Source organism: Schistocerca gregaria, chromosome 9 (genome assembly GCF_023897955.1).
Source record: "Schistocerca gregaria isolate iqSchGreg1 chromosome 9, iqSchGreg1.2, whole genome shotgun sequence".
In the NCBI taxonomy this organism is placed as follows: Eukaryota; Metazoa; Arthropoda; class Insecta; order Orthoptera; family Acrididae; genus Schistocerca; species Schistocerca gregaria.
Window position 1 is genome coordinate 248,805,353 of NC_064928.1, and position 18,860 is coordinate 248,824,212.

Below are 18,860 nucleotides of genomic sequence, written 5' to 3' on the forward strand. Positions count from 1 at the left end.
CACATAAGGCACGGACAAGGGAATTTGTCTACACCTTACGCATAACGTCAATCTCACAAGGTATTCAGTGCTACATGGGTTGCGTCACAATGATCCGATAATGCCTAACAGAATGTATCGCAGGAATAACACGGGATACTGAATATAAGCAGAGAACAGCTGTGGGAGTGGTCACAGGTTTGTCTCATCCGTGGATTAGTGTCACGGAGATACAACTGAAACGGCAGATGCTTGAAGATATAGGTGGAGTATCTGGCGAAAGCCTTCTTTCAGAGTTACAACAGCGAGTATTATATGAGGTATCTAGGAGAATTTTACAGTCTCCTGTATATCGCCCAGAGACTAATTTCAGGAGACACAGAGGCGTTTAACCATTTTCCTGGATATCATATCCGAACTGGATGGAAGAGACCATAATGTCTGCTTTTATGAGAGGTACTCCCTTCCACGCACTTCAAGGCGGTTTTTGGAATGTGGATACAGACGCAGAGGGTCACTGGCTGAGACCAGTCGCAAAGTACTGAAACATTCGCGGTATAGACGGAGCACTGTAATAATAGCGCCAAATATGATCATTACCTATAAATTCTGACTTTGTACCTTCTTTTCAATTCTACCTGATTTGTTGTTAAGATCTTTCTCTGCACGTGGCAATGCTTTTGTGTATGTTTCTAAATAATATTCTTGTTTTATGTTTATTGAAAAAGTCATAATATTCTATATGTCTAATTTCTTACTTATACAGCTCCGAAATTAAAATTGTTTGTCCTGTAACGATGTTAAAATATAATTAAATTATAACAGTAATAAAGATATAGCATACAAATGAACTCCTACTTGGTTTTGCACATGTCTATAATGGCCAGGGAAAGTGTCAATCCTCTATCAGTAGCGACCCCTATATGAGAAAAGAGAAAAGTAAATACGAGGCAAATGAGTGAATTTATTATTACATAAGGCATGTTCGAGACACGTCTCCGCTAAATTCTTCACACCAACACATCTGCTGTTAACTCTACTACCTCATTCTGTCTGGTTTTGAGGCAGTAGCCTTTGCTCTTCTGTACCTTTCCCAACTTTGCGCTAGTATTCCTTTGGGTCCCGAGCCTCAATGTGTAAAAATGGAACATTTAGAGGATCGCTTTTGTGTGTGTGTGTGTGTGTGTGTGTGTGTGTGTGTGTGTGTGTGTGTGTGTGTGTGTGTTTTCGACTCTTAGGACCCTTTTTCTCAGGAGTGAGTAGGCATACCAAGCTGAAATTTATCTCACATATTAAGGTCTACGATCCCTTAAACTCCTAAGTCACTTCAGTCAAAAGATACGGTCATTTATATCAAAGATTCTGATAATCGTAAAATCTCTCATAAAAACCTATAGAGTGCTTCTCGTTGACATACAATCATGAGATGTGGCGAGAAGAAAGGTTTCACAGTAAACGAAAATCTGAGAAAATTATGAATTTCTTGTTATATAACACGAAAAAATGTTTTTGTCCTTTTTCATCCATCTCTGTGTTTGTCTGTCCTACTGTTAAGTCCCCTTTACCCTCTGGAACAGTTTGTCATATCAAGTTCAAATTTATGTCACATACTAAGATCTATGGTCCCTTGGCAGCGAAAAATATCACATATTTTGATACTCACTTCCCCCCCCCCCCTTCCATGAACCATGGACCTTGCCGTTGGTGGGGAGGCTTGCGTGCCTCAACGATACAGATAAACGTACCGTAGGTGCAACCTCAACAGAGGGGTATCTGTTGAGAGGCCAGACAAACGTGTGGTTCCTGAAGAGGGGCAGCAGACTTTTCAGTAGTTGCAGGGACTACAGTCCGGATGATTGACTGATCTGACCTTGTAACACTAACCAAAACGGCCTTGTTGTGCTGGTACTGCGAACGGCTGAAAGCAAGGGGAAACTACAGCCGTAATCTTTCCCGAGGGCATGCAGCTTTACTGTATGATTAAATGATGATGTCATCCTCTTGGGTAAAATATTCCGGAGGTAAAATAGTCCCCGATTCGGATCTCCGGGCGGGGGCTACCCAAGAGGACGTCATTATAAGGAGAAAGAAAACTGGCGTTCTACGGATCGGAGCGTGGAATGTCAGATCCCTTAATCGGGCAGGTAGGTTAGGAAATTTAAAAAGGGAAATGGATAGGTTAAAGTTAGATATAGTGGGAATTAGTGAAGTTCGGTGGCAGGAGGAACAAGACTTCTGGTCAGATGAATACAGGGCTATAAATACAGAATGCAATAGAGGTAATGCAGGATTAGGTTTAATAATGATTAAAAAATAGGAACGTGGTTGAGCTACTACGAACAGAATAGTGAATGCATTACTGTAGCCAAGATAGAAAATGTTCAAATTTGTGTGAATTCCTAAGGAACCAAACTGCTGAGGCCATCGGTCCCTAGACTTACACACTACGTAAACGAACTTGTGCTAAGAACAGCACACACACCCAGGCCGCAGGGAGGAGTCGAACCTCCGGCGGGAGGGGCCGCGCAGTCCGTGACATGGCGCCTCGAACCGCGCGGCCACTCCTCGCGGGCTAAGATAGACGCGAAGCCCACACCTACCACAGTAGCACAAGTTTATATGCCAACTAGCTCCGCAAATTTCGAAGAGATTGAAGAAATGTATGATGAGAAAAAAAAATTGTTCAGATAGCGAAGGGAGTTGATACTTTAATAGTCATAGAGGACTGGAATTCGATATTAGGAAAAGGAAGAGATGGAAAAGTAGTAGGTGAATGTGCAACGGGGGTAAGGAACGAAAGAGGAAGCTGCCGTAGAATTTGGCACAGAGCACAACTTAATCATAGCTAACACTTGGTTTAAGAATCATGAGAGAAGGTTGTATACGTGGAAAAGGCCTGGAGACACTGGAAGGTTTTTGATAGATTATACAATGGTATGACAGAGTTTTCGGGACCGGATATTAAATTATAAGACATTTCCAGGGGCAGATGTGGACTCTGAGCAGAATCTGTTGCTTATGAACTGTACAAACTGCAGAAAGGTGGGAATTTAAGGCGATGGGACATGGATAAACTGAAAGAACCAGAGTTTGAGGAGAGTTTCGGAGAGAGCATTAAGGAACGATTGTCAGGAACAGTGGAATGAAATATATTAGATGAAGAATGGGTAGCTCTGAGAGATGAGATAGTGAATGCTGTTTAGGATCAAGTACGTAAAAAGACGAGGGATAGTGGAAATCCTCCACTAATAGAAGAGATATTGAATTTAATTGATGAAAGGAGAGAATATAAAAATGCAGTAAATAAAGAAGGCAAAAAGGAATAGAAACATCTCAAATATGATATCGACGGGAAATGCAAAATGGCTAGGCAGGGATGACTACAGGACAAATGTAAGGATGTAGAGGCATATATCACTAAGGGTAAGATAGATACTGCCTACAGGAAAATTAAAGAGACCTGAGTAGAAATGAGAACCACTTGTATTAATGTCAAGAGCTCAGATGGAAAACCAGTTCTAAGCAAAGAAGGGAAAGCAGGAAGATGGAAGGAGTATGGAGAGGATCTATACAAGGGCGATGTACTTCAGGGCAATATTATGGAAATGGAAGAGGACGTAAGTGACACGGCAATATCGAGCCATACTGCTTCTATGGAAGTCCCTAAGTGCCAAAACGTTGCCAGTGCAACACTTCGTGCACAAACTGACCTCTCGATTATGTCCCGTAAATGTTCCGTGGGATTCATGTCAGGGATCTGGGTGGCCAAATCATTCGCTCGAAATGTCCAGAATGTTCTTCAAACCAGTCGTGGACAATTGTGCCGGAGTGGCAGGGCACATTCTCATCCAAAAAATTCTTTCGTTGTTTCGCTTTTGTAAGCCCAGATACGATTGTAGTGATAACTGAAGATCCCATCACATGAAGAGCCAGCCTCACCAGTGGAAAAGGTACATAATAAGAACTGCACACTGCCTTAATGTTTGCTGACGGCAAGTTTTTCTGGGCTGAATGTCAGCCTCATTTAATCCGCGCACCCGTTGTAGCCGATTCGGATACGAAAGATTCTCATTCGAACTATTCAAGTCATCACGTGGTGACTCTTCTCGCAGGCCTACTGAAGTTTCATGCACAGTACAGAGAACCCGCCCTAGAAGATCACGCCTTCGTACGTGGTGTGCTCCACACCGTTTGCAACAGAACAAACGCTGACCTCATTGCGTGTTCGAGAAGAGTAAACATGTAACGCCATAAGCTCCTATTCACCCCTGGGGTGGAAACTGTGTATCCCATATGTCGTTATCTAGAGCAAATACCGTTTGCAATCGTGAGAAAGTTATCTAAATGTTTTCGTAACGTGCATATGAGACGGGACGTGGGTATCTGCCCCCTAGACACCTAATGTGATGTGGAAAACAAATGACAATCTGACGCAACGAAGCAAATGCCACGATGAACTGTAAACAAGAAAAGACGCACATTTTGGGTAAATTAAACAGCCAGGAGTCACCACGTACAATTCCATTCACATCTTCCTAACGATCGATTTTCGGACCCTATCTTCGTATGAACTTCTTGTAACGTTTTAATTTCAATAACAGATCTCTAAAATTTCTGACATATGTTTTTATACGGCCTGTATTCATAGAGCCACACAAGGATCTGCTGTGAAAAACTTTGTTATCTTGCCAGTAGTTTTGGTCTATACACAGACCACCTTCCCGCACAGTTCAATAAATTCGTTATTACATTTTGCGTTTTTGACGCATTGCATATAACTGTCTGAATCTCAAGTTAAATAGCCGATCAGTCTGTTGTCAGTCTTGACAACAGGCCTGAACATCACAGAAGATAGCAGTTCAACTCTGTCTCATTGTAGAGATCGAGACAGGTTATAGTGTTTTTTTTTGTCTCCTGCTCCTCCTATAATACTGCCTCACTCTTAGCATTCTTACATTTCCGTGTAAAGTCGAGTATTTCCTGAGTCAGCTGCGGTATGTTACCCCCTTGCTCACTCCACCCCCATTATACTGGCCTCAGCCACTCGCAATATATACACTATCTAATCAAAAGTGTGTGGGCATCTATTAGTGGACGTTAATATGGAGTTTCTCCACCCTCCTCCTTTATGAAGCTGGAAGTCTGCTGAGGACACTTTCAGTGAGGTGTCTGAATGTCTGTGGAGTAATGGCAGCCCAGTCTTGCTCGACATCCGACCAGAGAAGGTGGTCACGCTGGGCGCTGCGGTCTGGAGACAAGTCGACGCTCTAACTCGTCCAAAACGGTCCTCTTCGGTTCAGGTCCCTACTTTGGGCAGGCCAGTCCATTTCAGGAATGTCACTGTCCACAAAGTATTGTCTCACAGATACTGATTTATGATGGGTGTACTGTAATGCTGATACAAACAATCATCGTTTCAAAAGTGTTTTTCTACTGCAACCAGTACACACCGCTGTAAAATTCATCATACCGTTACACATGTGGTGCCGTAAGAGGACCACACCCTGACCACGAAAACACCCCTATATCACAACAGCACCTTATCCGTACTTCACTATTGCAGGTAGCTTACTCCACGGGTTCCTTGAGCCCAAACCCTCCACTCGGATTTGACACAGGCCTTTGCATTACTCATCTCGTTCACAGCCAACCACACTCTCCAGTAGCGACCGTCTTTACGTCACCTGACCATCGCTTAGCACTGACTATAGAAATTAACGGCGTGTAGTTTGACTCCCTGCGTACAGTCCTAGTGCTAGGTGTACTGCTGATAGCACTTTCGAATTCTTGCGTGATTCCTTCCGCAGATTTCAGACAATCTTTCCCTATCATAGAGGCCTTCAACATATTCCTTCGACCTATTCGCTCTCTTCTCTGCATTTAACAGCGGTATTCACAATTCTGCCATTGCTGTCAGTTTCACCGAGCGTTGTTTTGACTTTTCTGCATCCTGAATCAGTCCTTCCAAAATTATCTCTTCATATTTTTGATGCAACCATTTCCCCTTTTTTTTCCTACTTCCTATTTATTTCATTCCTAAGTGACTTGTATTTCTGTATTTCAGAATTTCTCTCAAAAAAATTTTTTAATTTCATTCTTTCGTCGATAAATTGAAGAATTTTTTTCTCTTACCCATGGTTTCTTCGCAGCTACCTACTATGTGCCTATAGTTTTCTTTCCAAATTTTGTGATTCCCCCTTTCAGAGACGCCCATTCCTCTTCAAGTGAACTGCCTACTGAGCTATTCCTTATCGCTGTGTCTATTGCCTTAGATAACTTCAAGCGTATCTCTTCATTCCTGCAGGGTGACAATTCTTAAACTATATGAAATAAAATCATCCTAAATTCTGAACGGGTTTCGTTAGTAAGTTCAAACTGTACGATTGGCCGGGGGGAATTATGGAAATTACTATGCGCATGCATGGTTTGGTTTAGCGACGAAGCCCACTTTCATTTGGAAGGGTTCGTCAATAAACAAAATTGACGCTTTTGGGGACAGAAAATGCGCATTTCGCGATCTTCGTCCTCAACGGGTAACTGTGTGGTGTGCAATGTCCAGTCATGGAATGACCTGTGCGATATTCCGTGGTCGCACAGTGAGTACCGAACGCTACGTTAACGTTTTGGAAGATGATTCAGTCCCCAGTATCCAAAGTGACCCTGATTTCGACAAGATGTTGTTCATGTAAGACGGAGCTCGACCCTTTCGAAGCGGGAGAGTGTTTGATGCCCTGGAGCAGCACTTTGGGGACCGCATTCTGGCTGTGGGGCACACAGAGGCCACTGGCATGGGCCTCGATTGACCGCCATATTCTCCGGATACTCAACACATGCGACTCCTTTTTGTGGGGCTACATTAAAGACAAGGTGTATCGCAATGACCCCAAAACCACTGCTGAGCTGAAAACAGCCATTCAGGATGTCGTTGACAGCAACGATGTTCCGACACTTCAGCATGTCATCCAGAATTTCGCTATTCGTCTGGGCACATCATCGCCATTGATGGCAGGCATATCGAACACGTCGTAACCTAAATCCGAACATCTGTACTGAAATTTACATGTTGAATAAAGTATGCGGACGCAGTAGTTCGTAACTTAATTTCTTTTTCATATAGTTCAATAATTGCTACCATGGAAGTACATCTGCACCACACCTGTGTTGGGCATTGGTTGTTCTTGACTATTTTCTTGAAATTCAGCCTGCTCTTCATCACTACTATATTATGATACGAGTCTATATCTGCTGCTGGGTACGCCTTACAATCCAGTGTCTGATTTCGGAATATCTGCGTTACCATGATGTAGTAATAGACGGTAAATCATCGAGTAAAACAGAAGTGATATCTGGCGTTCCGCAAGGTAGAGTCATAGGCCCTCTGATTTTCCTGATTTACATAAATGATCTAGCTGATAATCTGAGCAGACCCCTTAGACTGTTTGCAGAGGATGCTGTAATTTAACGTCTAGTAAAATTATCAGATGATCAATTCCAATTACAAAATGATCTAGAGGGAACTTCTGTTTGGCGTGAAAAGTGGCAATTGGCACAAAATAAAGAAAACTGCGAGGTCATCCACTAAAAGAAATCCGATAAATTTTGGGTATATAAAGAAGGGCAGCTCGTTTCGTGTTATCGCGCAATAAGGGCTGTCAATTCGACTAATTGCCTAGGAATTACAAATACGAGCAACACTTAAATTGGAAAGACCACATAGATAACACCGTGGGGAAGGCGAAACAAAGACTGCGCTTTGTTGGCAGAACACTTAGAAGATGCAACAAACCCACTAAAGAGACAGTCTACATTACACTTGTCCGTCCTCTGCTGGTATATTGCTGCGCAGTATGGGATCCTTACCAGGTAGGATTGACGGAGGCCATCGAAAAAGTGCAAAGAAGGGCAGCTCGTTTCGTGTTATCTCCCAATAGGGGTGAGAGTGTCATTGATATGATACGCGAGTTGGGGTGGCAGTCACTGAAACAAAGGCGGCTTTCTTTGCGGCGAGATCTATTTACGAAATTTCAATCGCCAACTTTCTCTTCCGAATGCGAAAATATTTTGTTGACTCCCACCTACGTAGGGAGAAATGATCATCATAATAAAATAAGAGAAATCAGGGCTCGAACGGAAAGATTTAGGTGTTCCTTTCTCCCACGCGCCATGCGAGAGTGGAATGATGGTGTGAAAATGGTTCGATGAACACTCTGCCAGGCACTTAAGTGTGAATTGCAGAGTAACGATGTAGATTTAGAAGGTAACTGAAATCTTCCGCCATCTTCTGGCTTTTCTAATTGTACTTCCTCCTCTTGTAATCCTTGAATAGCGCATTCTCTATTACTAGCTGATCTTTGTTGCAGAACTCTAGTAGCCTTTCACCTGTCAAAATTCCTTCTAGCAATCCCTATTCACCCTAACCCTTTCTGCTGCTCGTTCTCGTATAGCCCCAATTCCAGTCCCCCATGATTATTAATTTTCATCTCCCTTTATGTATTGAATAACGTGTTCAGTATCCTCATCTAATTTCTCCCTTCATCCACTCCTTGCGCCGTCGGCAAGTACACCAGATGTAACGTGATCGGCGATGTTTTGCTGCCGATGCTGATGAGAACAACCCTGTCTGTGAACTGTTCATAGTAAGTCACTCTCTGCCCTACCTTTTTATTCGTAACGAAGGCTGAATTCCTCATCCTATTTTCTTTGCAAGCACGGAAATAATAAGAACTGCAACACTACGAGATGAATCCTACTCCGGTTATACTATTTCCTGCTGCTGTTGACATTACGATATATTCTTCTGACCGGAAGTCCTAGTCTTCTTCCATTTCCCTCTCCCTCTCTTTAAGTCTAGTAATCATTTCCGCATTACACAGAGGTGCCCGTTCGGACGTCCACAGTGCGAACCCGCGAGCTCGTGTTTCCGGCGACCCTGCCAGGGGGACCTCTGCAGCCACTCCTTATCTCGCGGCATCGAGTGCCCCCGCCCCCACCCTCTACTTCACCCCCTCCTCCCCCTTGTCGTGACGTCACGTAGCGCTGATGGCGCGGAGCCCGCCTTATCTCGGATCTCGTGAACTCTGCCGCGTCTGTGTGGCTGGCTGAGCTCTCCAGGTGCGTCTGCCGCCCAGCTCTACACTCCGATGCACGACCCCGTAGGAGAAGAGCTCCAGGACTTCCGCAGTCCTGATCTCCAGCTCATACGGAAGCTCTGCGCCATGCGACGTACTCTGAACCATCTACATCTACATCTACATGATTACTCTGCAATTCACATTTAAGTGCTTGGCAGAGGGTTCATCGAACAATTTTTACACCACTTCTCTACCATTCCACTTCCGAACAGCGCGCGGGAAAAACGAACACCTAAACCTTTCTGTTCGAGCTCTGATTTCTCTTATTTTAGTTTGATGATCATTCCTACCTATGTAGGTTGGGCTCAACAAAATATTTTCCCATTCGGAAGAGAAAGTTGCTGACTGAAATTTCATAAATAGATCTCGCCGCAAAAAAACCGCCTTTGTTTCAGTGACTGCCATCCCAACTCGCGTATCATATCTGCCACACTCTCTCCCCTATAACGTGATAATACAAAACGAGCTGCCCTTTTTTGCACCCTTTCGATGTCCTCCGTCAATCCCACCTGGTAAGGATCCCACACCGCGCAGCAATATTCTAACACAGGACGAACAAGTGTAGTGTGAGCTGTCTCGTTAGTGGACTTGTTGCATCTTCTAAGTGTCCTGCCAATGAAACGCAATCTTTGTTTCTCCTTCCGCCTCCAATATTATCTATGTGGTCTTTCCAACTGTAGTTGTTCGTAATTTTAACACCCAGGTACTTAGTTGAATTGACAGCCTCGAGAATTGTACTACTTATCGAGTAATCGAATTCCAACGGATTTCTTTTGGAACTCGTGTAGACCACCTCACACTTCGTTATTTAGCGTCAACTGCCACCTGCCACACCATACAGCAATCTTTTCTAAATCGCTTTGCAACTGATTCTGGTCTTCAGAAGACCTTACTAGACGTTAAATTACAGCATCATCTGCGAACAACCTAAGAGAACTGCTCAGATTTTCACCCAGATCATTTATATAGATCAGGAAGAGCAGAGGTCCCAGGACGCTTCCCTGGGGAACACCTGATATCACTTCAGTTTTACTCGATGATTTGCCGTATATTACTGCGAACTGCGACCTTCCTGACGGGAAATCACGAATCCAGTCGCACAACTGAGACGATACCCCGTAGGCCCGCAGCTTGATTAGAAGTTGCTTGTGAGGAACGGTGTCAAAAGCTTTCCGGAAATCTAGAAATACGGAATCAACTTGAGATCCCCTGTCGATAGCTAGCTGTGTTGCACAAGAACGATGTTTTCTGAAACCACAGTGAAAACTAGAAACCTGTATCTTCTATCCTCCACTTTATTAGTCGCTGGTAGTACATTCCGTTTCTTCATAACAGTTTCGACACGATGTTTTAGACCGTGTTTTTGAGCACATTATCCTAAACTGTCTTGAGCAGCTAAATCGAGAGCCGACGCGTAATGGAAATATTTTAGATCTGGTGGCCACGAACAGACCAGACCTCATCGACGGTGTCAGTGTTGAGACAGGGATTAGTGATCACGATGCTGTCATTACAACTATGTTTACGAAAGTTAAAAAGTCGGTCAAGATGGCCAGGAGAGTATTCCAACTAGAAAGAGCAGATAAGCAGTTGTTAGCATCCCACTTAGTAAATAAACCGACTTCATTTACCTCCGGTACGATGGACGTGGAAGAATTATGGGCAAATTTTAAACACATTGCAAATCACGCATTGGACAAGTATGTGCCGAAAAGGTGGGTTACGGTCGGAAAAGATCCACCATGGTTTTACAGCGCAATTCGGAGAATGCTCAGGAAGCAAAGGCAGTTGCACTAGCGGTACAAGAAAGATCGGGAGAATGAGGACAGGCAAAAGTTAGTAGAGATTCGTGCTGCTGTAGAAAGAGCGATGCGCGAAGCATTCAACCACTACCACCGTCATACCTTAGCAAAAGATCAGGCTGAAAACCCAAGGAAATTCTGATCTTACATAAAATCGGTAAGCGGGTCGAAGGCTTCCACCCAGTCACTCATTGATCAATCTGGCCTGGCAATGGAAGACGGCAAAACGAACGGTGAAACTTTAAATTTAGCATATGAGAGATCTTTCACGCAGGAGGATCGTACAAACATACCGCCGTTTGAGTCTCGTACAGATTCCCGTATGGAGGACATAGTGATAGACATCCCTGGGGTTGTGAAGCAGCTGAATGGGTTGAAAATAAATAAATCGCCAGGTCCTGATGGGATTCCAATTCGGTTCTACTGCATTGGCTCCTTACTTAGCTTGCATTTATCGCGAATCTCTTGCCCAATGTAAAGTCCCCAGCGACTGTAAAAAAGAGCAGGTGACGCCTGTATATAAAAAAGATAGAAGGACGGATCCTCAAACTTACAGACCAATATCCTTAACATCGGTTTGTTGCACGATTCTCGAACATATTCTCAGTTCGAATATAATGAATTGTATTGAGACATCAGCACGGCTTTTGAAAGCATCGCGAAACGCACATGATATCTTGCGAGCCATGATTGAAGGGTATCAGACGGATGCCATATTCCTTGACTTGCGGAAAGCGTTTGACTCGCTGCCCCACTGCAGACTCCTAACTAAGGTACGGGCATATGGGATTGGTTCCCAAATATGTGAGTGGCTCGAAGACTTCTTAAGTAATAGAACCCAATACGTTGTCCTCGACGGTGAGTGTTCATCGGAGGTGACGGTATCATCTGGAGTGTCCCAGGGAAGTGTGGCAGGTCCGCTGTTTTCTATCTACATAAATGATCTTTTGGATAGGGTGGATAGCAATGTGCGGCTGTTTGCTGATGATGCTGTGGTGTACGGGAAGGTGTCGTCATTGAGTGACTGTAGGAGGATACAAGATGACTTGGACAGGATTTGTGACTGGTGTAAAGAATGGCAGCTAACTCTGAATATAGATAAATGTAAATTAATGCAAATGAATAGGAAAAAGAATCCCGTAATATTTGACTACTCCATTAGAAGTGAAGCGCTTGACACAGCCACGTCGATTAAATATTTGGGCGTAACATTGCAGAGCGATATGAAGTGAGACAAGCATGTAATGGCAGTTGTGGGGAAGGCGGATAGTCGTCTTATGTTCATTGGTAGAATTTTGGGAAGATGTGGTTCATCTGTAAAGGAGACCGCTTATAAAACACTAATACGACCTATTCTCGAGAACTGCTCGAGCGTTTGGGATCCCTATCAGGTCGGATTGAGGGAGGACATAGAAGCAATTCAGAGGCGGGCAATTAGATTTGTTACTGGTGGGTTTGATCGCCACGCGAGTGTTACGGAAATGCTTCGGGAACTCGGGTGGGAGTCTCTAGAGGAAAGGAGGCGTTCGTTTCCTGAATCGCTACTGAGGAAATTTAGAGAACCAGCATTTGAGGCTGAGTGCAGTACAATTTTACTACCGCTAACTTATATTTCACGGGACCACAAAGATAAGATATGAGAGATTAGAGCTCGTACAGAGGCATATAAGCAGTCATTTTTCTCTCGTTCTGTTTGGGAGTGGAACAGGGAGAGAAGGTGATAGTTGTGGTACGAGGTACCCTCCGCCACGCACTGTATGGTGGATTGCGGAGTATGTATGTAGATGTAGACTGTTGCGCGAGGATGCAATGTGAACTCCAAGGAATGGACTATCCTTTGGTGGCGAAATATTTTCATTGGTTCGCGACGTTTCTCACCTAGGGCTCAATGCCCACATTCAAATGTGATCCCTTGTGAGAACAGTGACAGACTATTCGGGGGGTCGTGGTATAGGAACACTTTTCACCCTCCACCATACCAAGAGTGCCCAAGGGCAGCCCTGCTCCACTTGGTGTTCACTACACTCTAAGGTAGGGGGGAAATTCCGCAACACCTGACACCCGGTGCACAAAACCGTAGCGTAGTGTCGAATGAGTGGGCCTCCCTCAGGTTGTACAACTTCAATTGGTTCCGGGAACGGCTCCCATAAGCCCTCTGGTCCAGCTGGGGGCACCGTATTGTCTACACTGGTAGCATTGCTTTCCAGATAAGCGTATGATTACGTGCCAGTTAGAGTGGTAGTGCACGGCCTCGATCTGTTTGACAGTCTGTGCGAGGGTGAGCTGCAGCAGGTTGTGACGGAGCCATATGCCGCAGGTGATCATCAACTTCTCGCTGTACCCCATCACGCGCACGCGCCAGATGTCGCCGTGCGAGGACGGCTACCTGTACGTGCCCGTGGCCTTCCTGGCGCTGCTCTACCTGGTCTACCTGGTGGAGTGCTGGCACTGCACGGCGCGGCTCGACCTGCAGGGCCCGCGCGCCGAGGCGGCGCAGGTGCTCGAGAGGGTGCGGCTCATGAAGGAGGCCCAGCCCGTCGTCTGGTGAGTCCCTCCACACTCTCGTCTCTCACACGCTTGTACACACCGACACCACACACAGAAACTGCCCAGCTCGTAGTCAGGATGCAAGTCGAGGAGGAGGACAAGCCTGCATCACTCGATGAGCACAACAGTTTACCGTTTTTTTAATCGAACTAAACAGAGAAAGCCATATGGATCACAACTTTTTTTCTGTTAAGCCATGTGAGCTGTGGCGCTCGTTCCTGTCGTGTCAGTCTCTTTGATGTCCATTATCCACCCTTCGATGTTCTTATCTTTGCTTGCCATGAGGCTATGTGAGTAGTTAGAATTTGTAGCTTCTGGACCACTAGACCAATCTCATAAAAAATTGGAACTTACTCGTTAACACACGCAATTTTTTATTTTCCATAAGATTCATCTAATGATGCAGAACATACAAAACCTAACTACTATCCCTTTTACCTAATAATATTATAGTAATATATAATATAATAATAACTACAATAAAAATCATGTATCTTGCATACATTTCCCATAGGGAAATGTAATGTAAATAAACAAATTAGGTAATTAACTATTATTTTTAAAAAAAGCATTTTTATAACATTTTCTTAGCCCCAAAAATTGTCCTATTTTTTTCTTTTGCGAAAAACATTCGTGCTGTTCAGTATGTCATCATTCTTAATTTTTTTGCTTAATTAATATCTATTAAGATGATCAATATTTATAAACTCTTTACAAAGTGATCTTGGTTTATCTAACTTTGTTCCATATTCTGTATGCTCTTTAACTATACAGCACTTAGCACATTTCTTTTGCTCTATGTTCTCCATTTAATGCTTATAAAATTAATAGTGTTGTCCATTTTTTGTTGTCAATTTACAATTTACTAAAATTTACTAAAATTTACTTTTCTTAACTAATACATTTCACTTAGATAAACAATACAACTTACGTTAGTTAACTAATACATTTTTTATTTTCTTATTGTTGCCCATTTATAATTTATTAAAATTTACTTTTGTTAACTAATACATGTTATTGTACTACAAATCGTATTATATTTTAGATAAATTGTACTTAATTTTAGATAAATCGTTTGTTTATTATAATTTGTTGTCCATTTTTATTTTAATAAAATTTACTTTTGTTGACTAATACATTTTAATTAATTGTGACTTTTAAATGTGGTAGAACTGTGAATAAGTCTTCATTCAAAAAACATTTACAAACAACAGCTCATAATAAGCTTATGCTGATAAAGCGGAAAGTAAATAATTGTATATACTTATTCTTTAATATAATTTTAAAAAACATGTTTTTCACAAAATTCAAGAACGGGACATTTTGGGGCTAAGAAAATGTTATAAAAATGCTTTTTTAATTAATAACAGGTAATTATGTAATTTATTTATTTACATTACATTCACATATGGCAAGTGTATGCAAGATAAATTATGTTTTATTATAGTTATTATTATATTATATATTATTATATTAGTATTAGGTAAAAGGGATAGTAGTTAAATTTTGTAAGTTCTGGATTATTAGATCAATGTTATGCAAAATAAAAAATTGTGAATGTTAATGAGTAATTTTTTATTTTTTATAAGATTGGTCTAGTGATCCAGAACCTACAAAATCTAACTACTTATGTGTTGGCTGCCTGCCTGTCTGCTCTCCTGATTTTGCTCGCCATGTCTTGAAACCGCCTAGCTTGGGTTGCTGCCTGGTGTACCCCACACGAGCCATACCGGACATGCAGCAGAAGTTAAGCAGCCTTGTGTTTCTTTTAAAGGAAAGAGCAAATGTGTAAGACTTTTTGTAACGAATTTTGGTGGCCTCTTAAGTGTGGCCTTAGCGTTTACACTGCCTTTGGAGAGAGCTAATTCTTTTAAATTTAAATAGTTGGGGTTCCCTGTCCTTTATAATCTTTTGGGGTTTTTATTTGGATTTTCTCTTTGGGGTTCCTTCCTTGTGTTTGGTTAAATGTTTACTTGTATAGCGGGGAGTGACTCCTGGTTAAAACTCTGAGAAGGTGTTTGGTGTTACTGCCGCCTCCGGCATTCGTCTTTTCAATTAACTGTTGTCATCCCTTCGAGCAACCTGGTGCCACTTCTCGTTAATTAATGCTGGTTCATGTGTACTTAATTTTGAATTGGCCATTTCAATTAATATTTTGGAGCCCATTATAGCACTATGGCAACCTCACTGTATACCACCTTGTGCCCCGGTCTAGTACCTTAACTTTCAGTGGAACGAGTTAGCTCCACTACCGGCTTTACTGATGTGCTCCCTTCAAAATCTTGTCTTGTATAAGTTTGCTCCATGTGTGTCTGGGAACACAGAGATGAGCTTCAGTGCCAGCCAGTTAATGGAATCTTCATTTTGGCTCGGCTTCCACTGAAAAGTTTGTGTGGAGCGTAGTGTGTTTGATTCGCTATTCATTTATTTACTGTAAGTTTGTTTATTTAATGGGGAGAAAGACATTTAAAGACTGTTGGTAGTAACTCCCCTAGTTGCTGGGTGTTGCTAATTTGTTCCGAATGGACTACTACTTATTCAATGGCAAGGCTGTAGATTAGTTGGTTACTGTGAGTACCAATTCACGCTATTTATTGTTGCCGAAATTGTTAAAGTGTCTGTGTCGTTATTCAGTCATTAGCTACGTGTTTGAGCTAAACTGATATAAACCTTATATTGCCTCCTTATAATTTGTTGAAAGCAGAAACCCTTTGTCACTGCTTATGTTAACCTTTACTGGGAGCAATATTTCTTGTAGTTAGATGTGTATTTCTCTGATGTGATAAACGAGTGATAAAAGAAAAAGGCAAAGGGGCCTGGTCCTTCCTATTGTGTCCGGTTTGTAACACGTATCACCATGATCTAATAAGGAATACATTACTTTGTTATCTACACTGAAGCAGCAAAGAAACAGGTATAGGCATGGGTATTCAAATACAGAGATGTAAACAGGCAGAATACGGCATTGAGGTCGGCAACGCCTATATAAGACAACTGTCTGGCGCAGTTGTTAGATCAGTTACTACTGCTACAGTGTCAGGTTATCAAGATTTAAGTGATTTTGAACGTGTTGTTATATAATCGGGCACAAGCGGTGGGACACATTATCTCCGAGGTAGCCACGAAGTAGGTTCTTTCCCATACGAGCATTTCACGAGTGTACCGTGAATATCACGAACCCGGTAAAACATCAAATCTCCGACATGTCTGCGGCCGGGAAAAGATCCAGCAAGAACGAGACCAACGATGACTGAAGAGAAACGTTCAACGTGGCAGAAGTACAACCCTTCCGCAAGTTCTTGCAGATTTGAATGCTGGGCCATCAACAAATACCAGCGTGAGAAACATTTAACGAAACACCATCGAAGGCCCACTCGTGTACCCTTCATGACTGCGCGACACAAAGCTTTACGCCTCGCCTTGGCCCGTGAACACTGACATTTTACTGTTGATGACTGGAAACATGTTGCCTGGTCGGACGAGTCTCGTTTCAAATTGTGTCCAGCGGATAGACGTGTACGGGTATGCAGACAAACTTACGAATCCATGGACTGTGCATGTCAGCAGGGGACTGTTCAAGCTGCTTGAGGCTCTGTAATAGTGTGAGGCGTGTGCAGTAGGAGCGACATGGTTCGCCTGATACGTCCAGATACGACTCTGCCAGGTGACACGTCTCGTCACCTGCGTCCACTCATATACATTGCGCATTCTGACGCACTCGGGCAATTTCAGCAGGACAATGCGACACCTCACGCTTCCAGAATTGCTACAGAGTGGCTCCTGGAACACTCTTCTGAGTTCAAACACTTGAGATGGCTACCAAACTTCCCAGACATGAACAATATTGAGCGTATTACTTCAAGAGGTAGTTCTAACGTATGAGAGAATGAAGACAGGGCAATCACGAATTGCTGAGACATTCTTGGCGTGCCTAATTTACTGTACTAATTTAGCTGCTGGTATGCCTTTCATATGAAGTCACTGGATGCCCGTGTACTATATACTCACCGTTCACACTGCAGTCTTTCTACAGCGTTTCCAAATCGCAGATTTAGCCGTTTCCTGTTTCATTTTACTTTAAATTTCTCGTTAGTACTTTTAGCCTCTGGCATTACGAGTGGCAACGATAAAGCTGCCTTCTGCCGCATCCAATTTCAGCCCTCGGTGTGGCGAGGGAATCGGGCAGCCGGTGGAGTGACGTTATCCGACGCGGCACCTGACGCCGCAAGAATTGATCTGCCACATCGAAATTCGACGCAGCCGTCATCTCTGGAAGCGGCCGTCGGTTTTGTTCTGCGGTCACCGCCAAAAATGAAACCCTGTCACGGTCTCCTAACATCGAGCTTTCTTGCGGCAATAGCTTGCTCTGCAGCTGCGACGTGCTTCCCACGTGTCTGCGCAGGCTGGTCCTCGTTTTGTGAACGTTACAGCCCCATCTTGTAAAGTACGATTCCGATGGACGAGGTAACCTTAAAACACGATTTTCGTCATGAATTTCTTAAAGCACTACGATGCCATTCTCATATAAACTGGAAAAACTGTTTTGCAGATTATAAGATTTGCGGGCGGTGTAGCATACGAAACAGATAACATGATTTAACAGAATCGTTGGTAGCTCGCTGTGTAGCGTCTAGGGCCGGTAATCGTAAAGTATTTTATCGTTTTATTTTAAATTTCATATTGATTAACAAATTTTTATGAGAGTAATATCTTGTTATTTATAAGAAGCATGCTAGTTGTCCGAGAATTCATGAAAATTCGATGTATATACACAAAATACCTTACTATTAAATGAATGAAAGTATTACATACAGGGTGATTATAATTAAAGTTAAACTTTCAAAACGCTGTAGAAATAACACCACTGGTCTGAATGACGTCAAACTGCGACGGAATGCTATGAGAGAATTGGGGGGGGGGGGGGGGGGGGGGGGAAGGTATCGTAGAAGAAGATGAATTGATCAATAGATGGAGATGTACGTGTCAGAACACGTAAATGACAACACCTGTCATGTGCACTGCCCATTAAAGTTGGTATAAAGACGCTGCGTACACGGCTTTTCTTCCTTTCGCGTCTGCGACTTTCGCCACGACTGTCTCAATGCAGGATCGCGCTCTACTTGTAAAGCTGTATTACAAGACTCTGCACACGTCATTCTGCAGAAGTTACGGACACTAAAGGGTTTGAAAAAAGGCGTTGGTTCGATGACTGCCGTGGGTCTGGAGAAAATGATTCGGAATTTGAAAAGACGGTTTCTTGTGGTGTGCAACATGGTAGAGGGAGGAAACGAATTGATTCGACGTCAGTGGAAGCAGTGGCCACAGAGACGACGAGTGGTGGTGTGCAAACGTGCGGCGTGGGGAGAGTCGCCCAAACATTGGACGTACCCGTGAGAACGGT

The 18,860-nt window shown here is 43.1% G+C and overlaps 1 protein-coding gene across 2 annotated transcripts in view; it reads left to right on the plus strand.

Annotated features, from left to right (window-relative positions):
• LOC126292225 (transmembrane protein 151B-like) overlaps positions 1-18,860 on the plus strand; it is a 770,743-nt gene that overhangs the window by 512,918 nt on the left and 238,965 nt on the right. For both annotated transcript variants that reach the window (XM_049986097.1, XM_049986098.1), the window contains exon 4: positions 13,230-13,456. In XM_049986097.1, the coding sequence (XP_049842054.1) occupies positions 13,230-13,456 (227 nt within the window). The remainder of the gene's footprint in view (positions 1-13,229; positions 13,457-18,860) is intronic.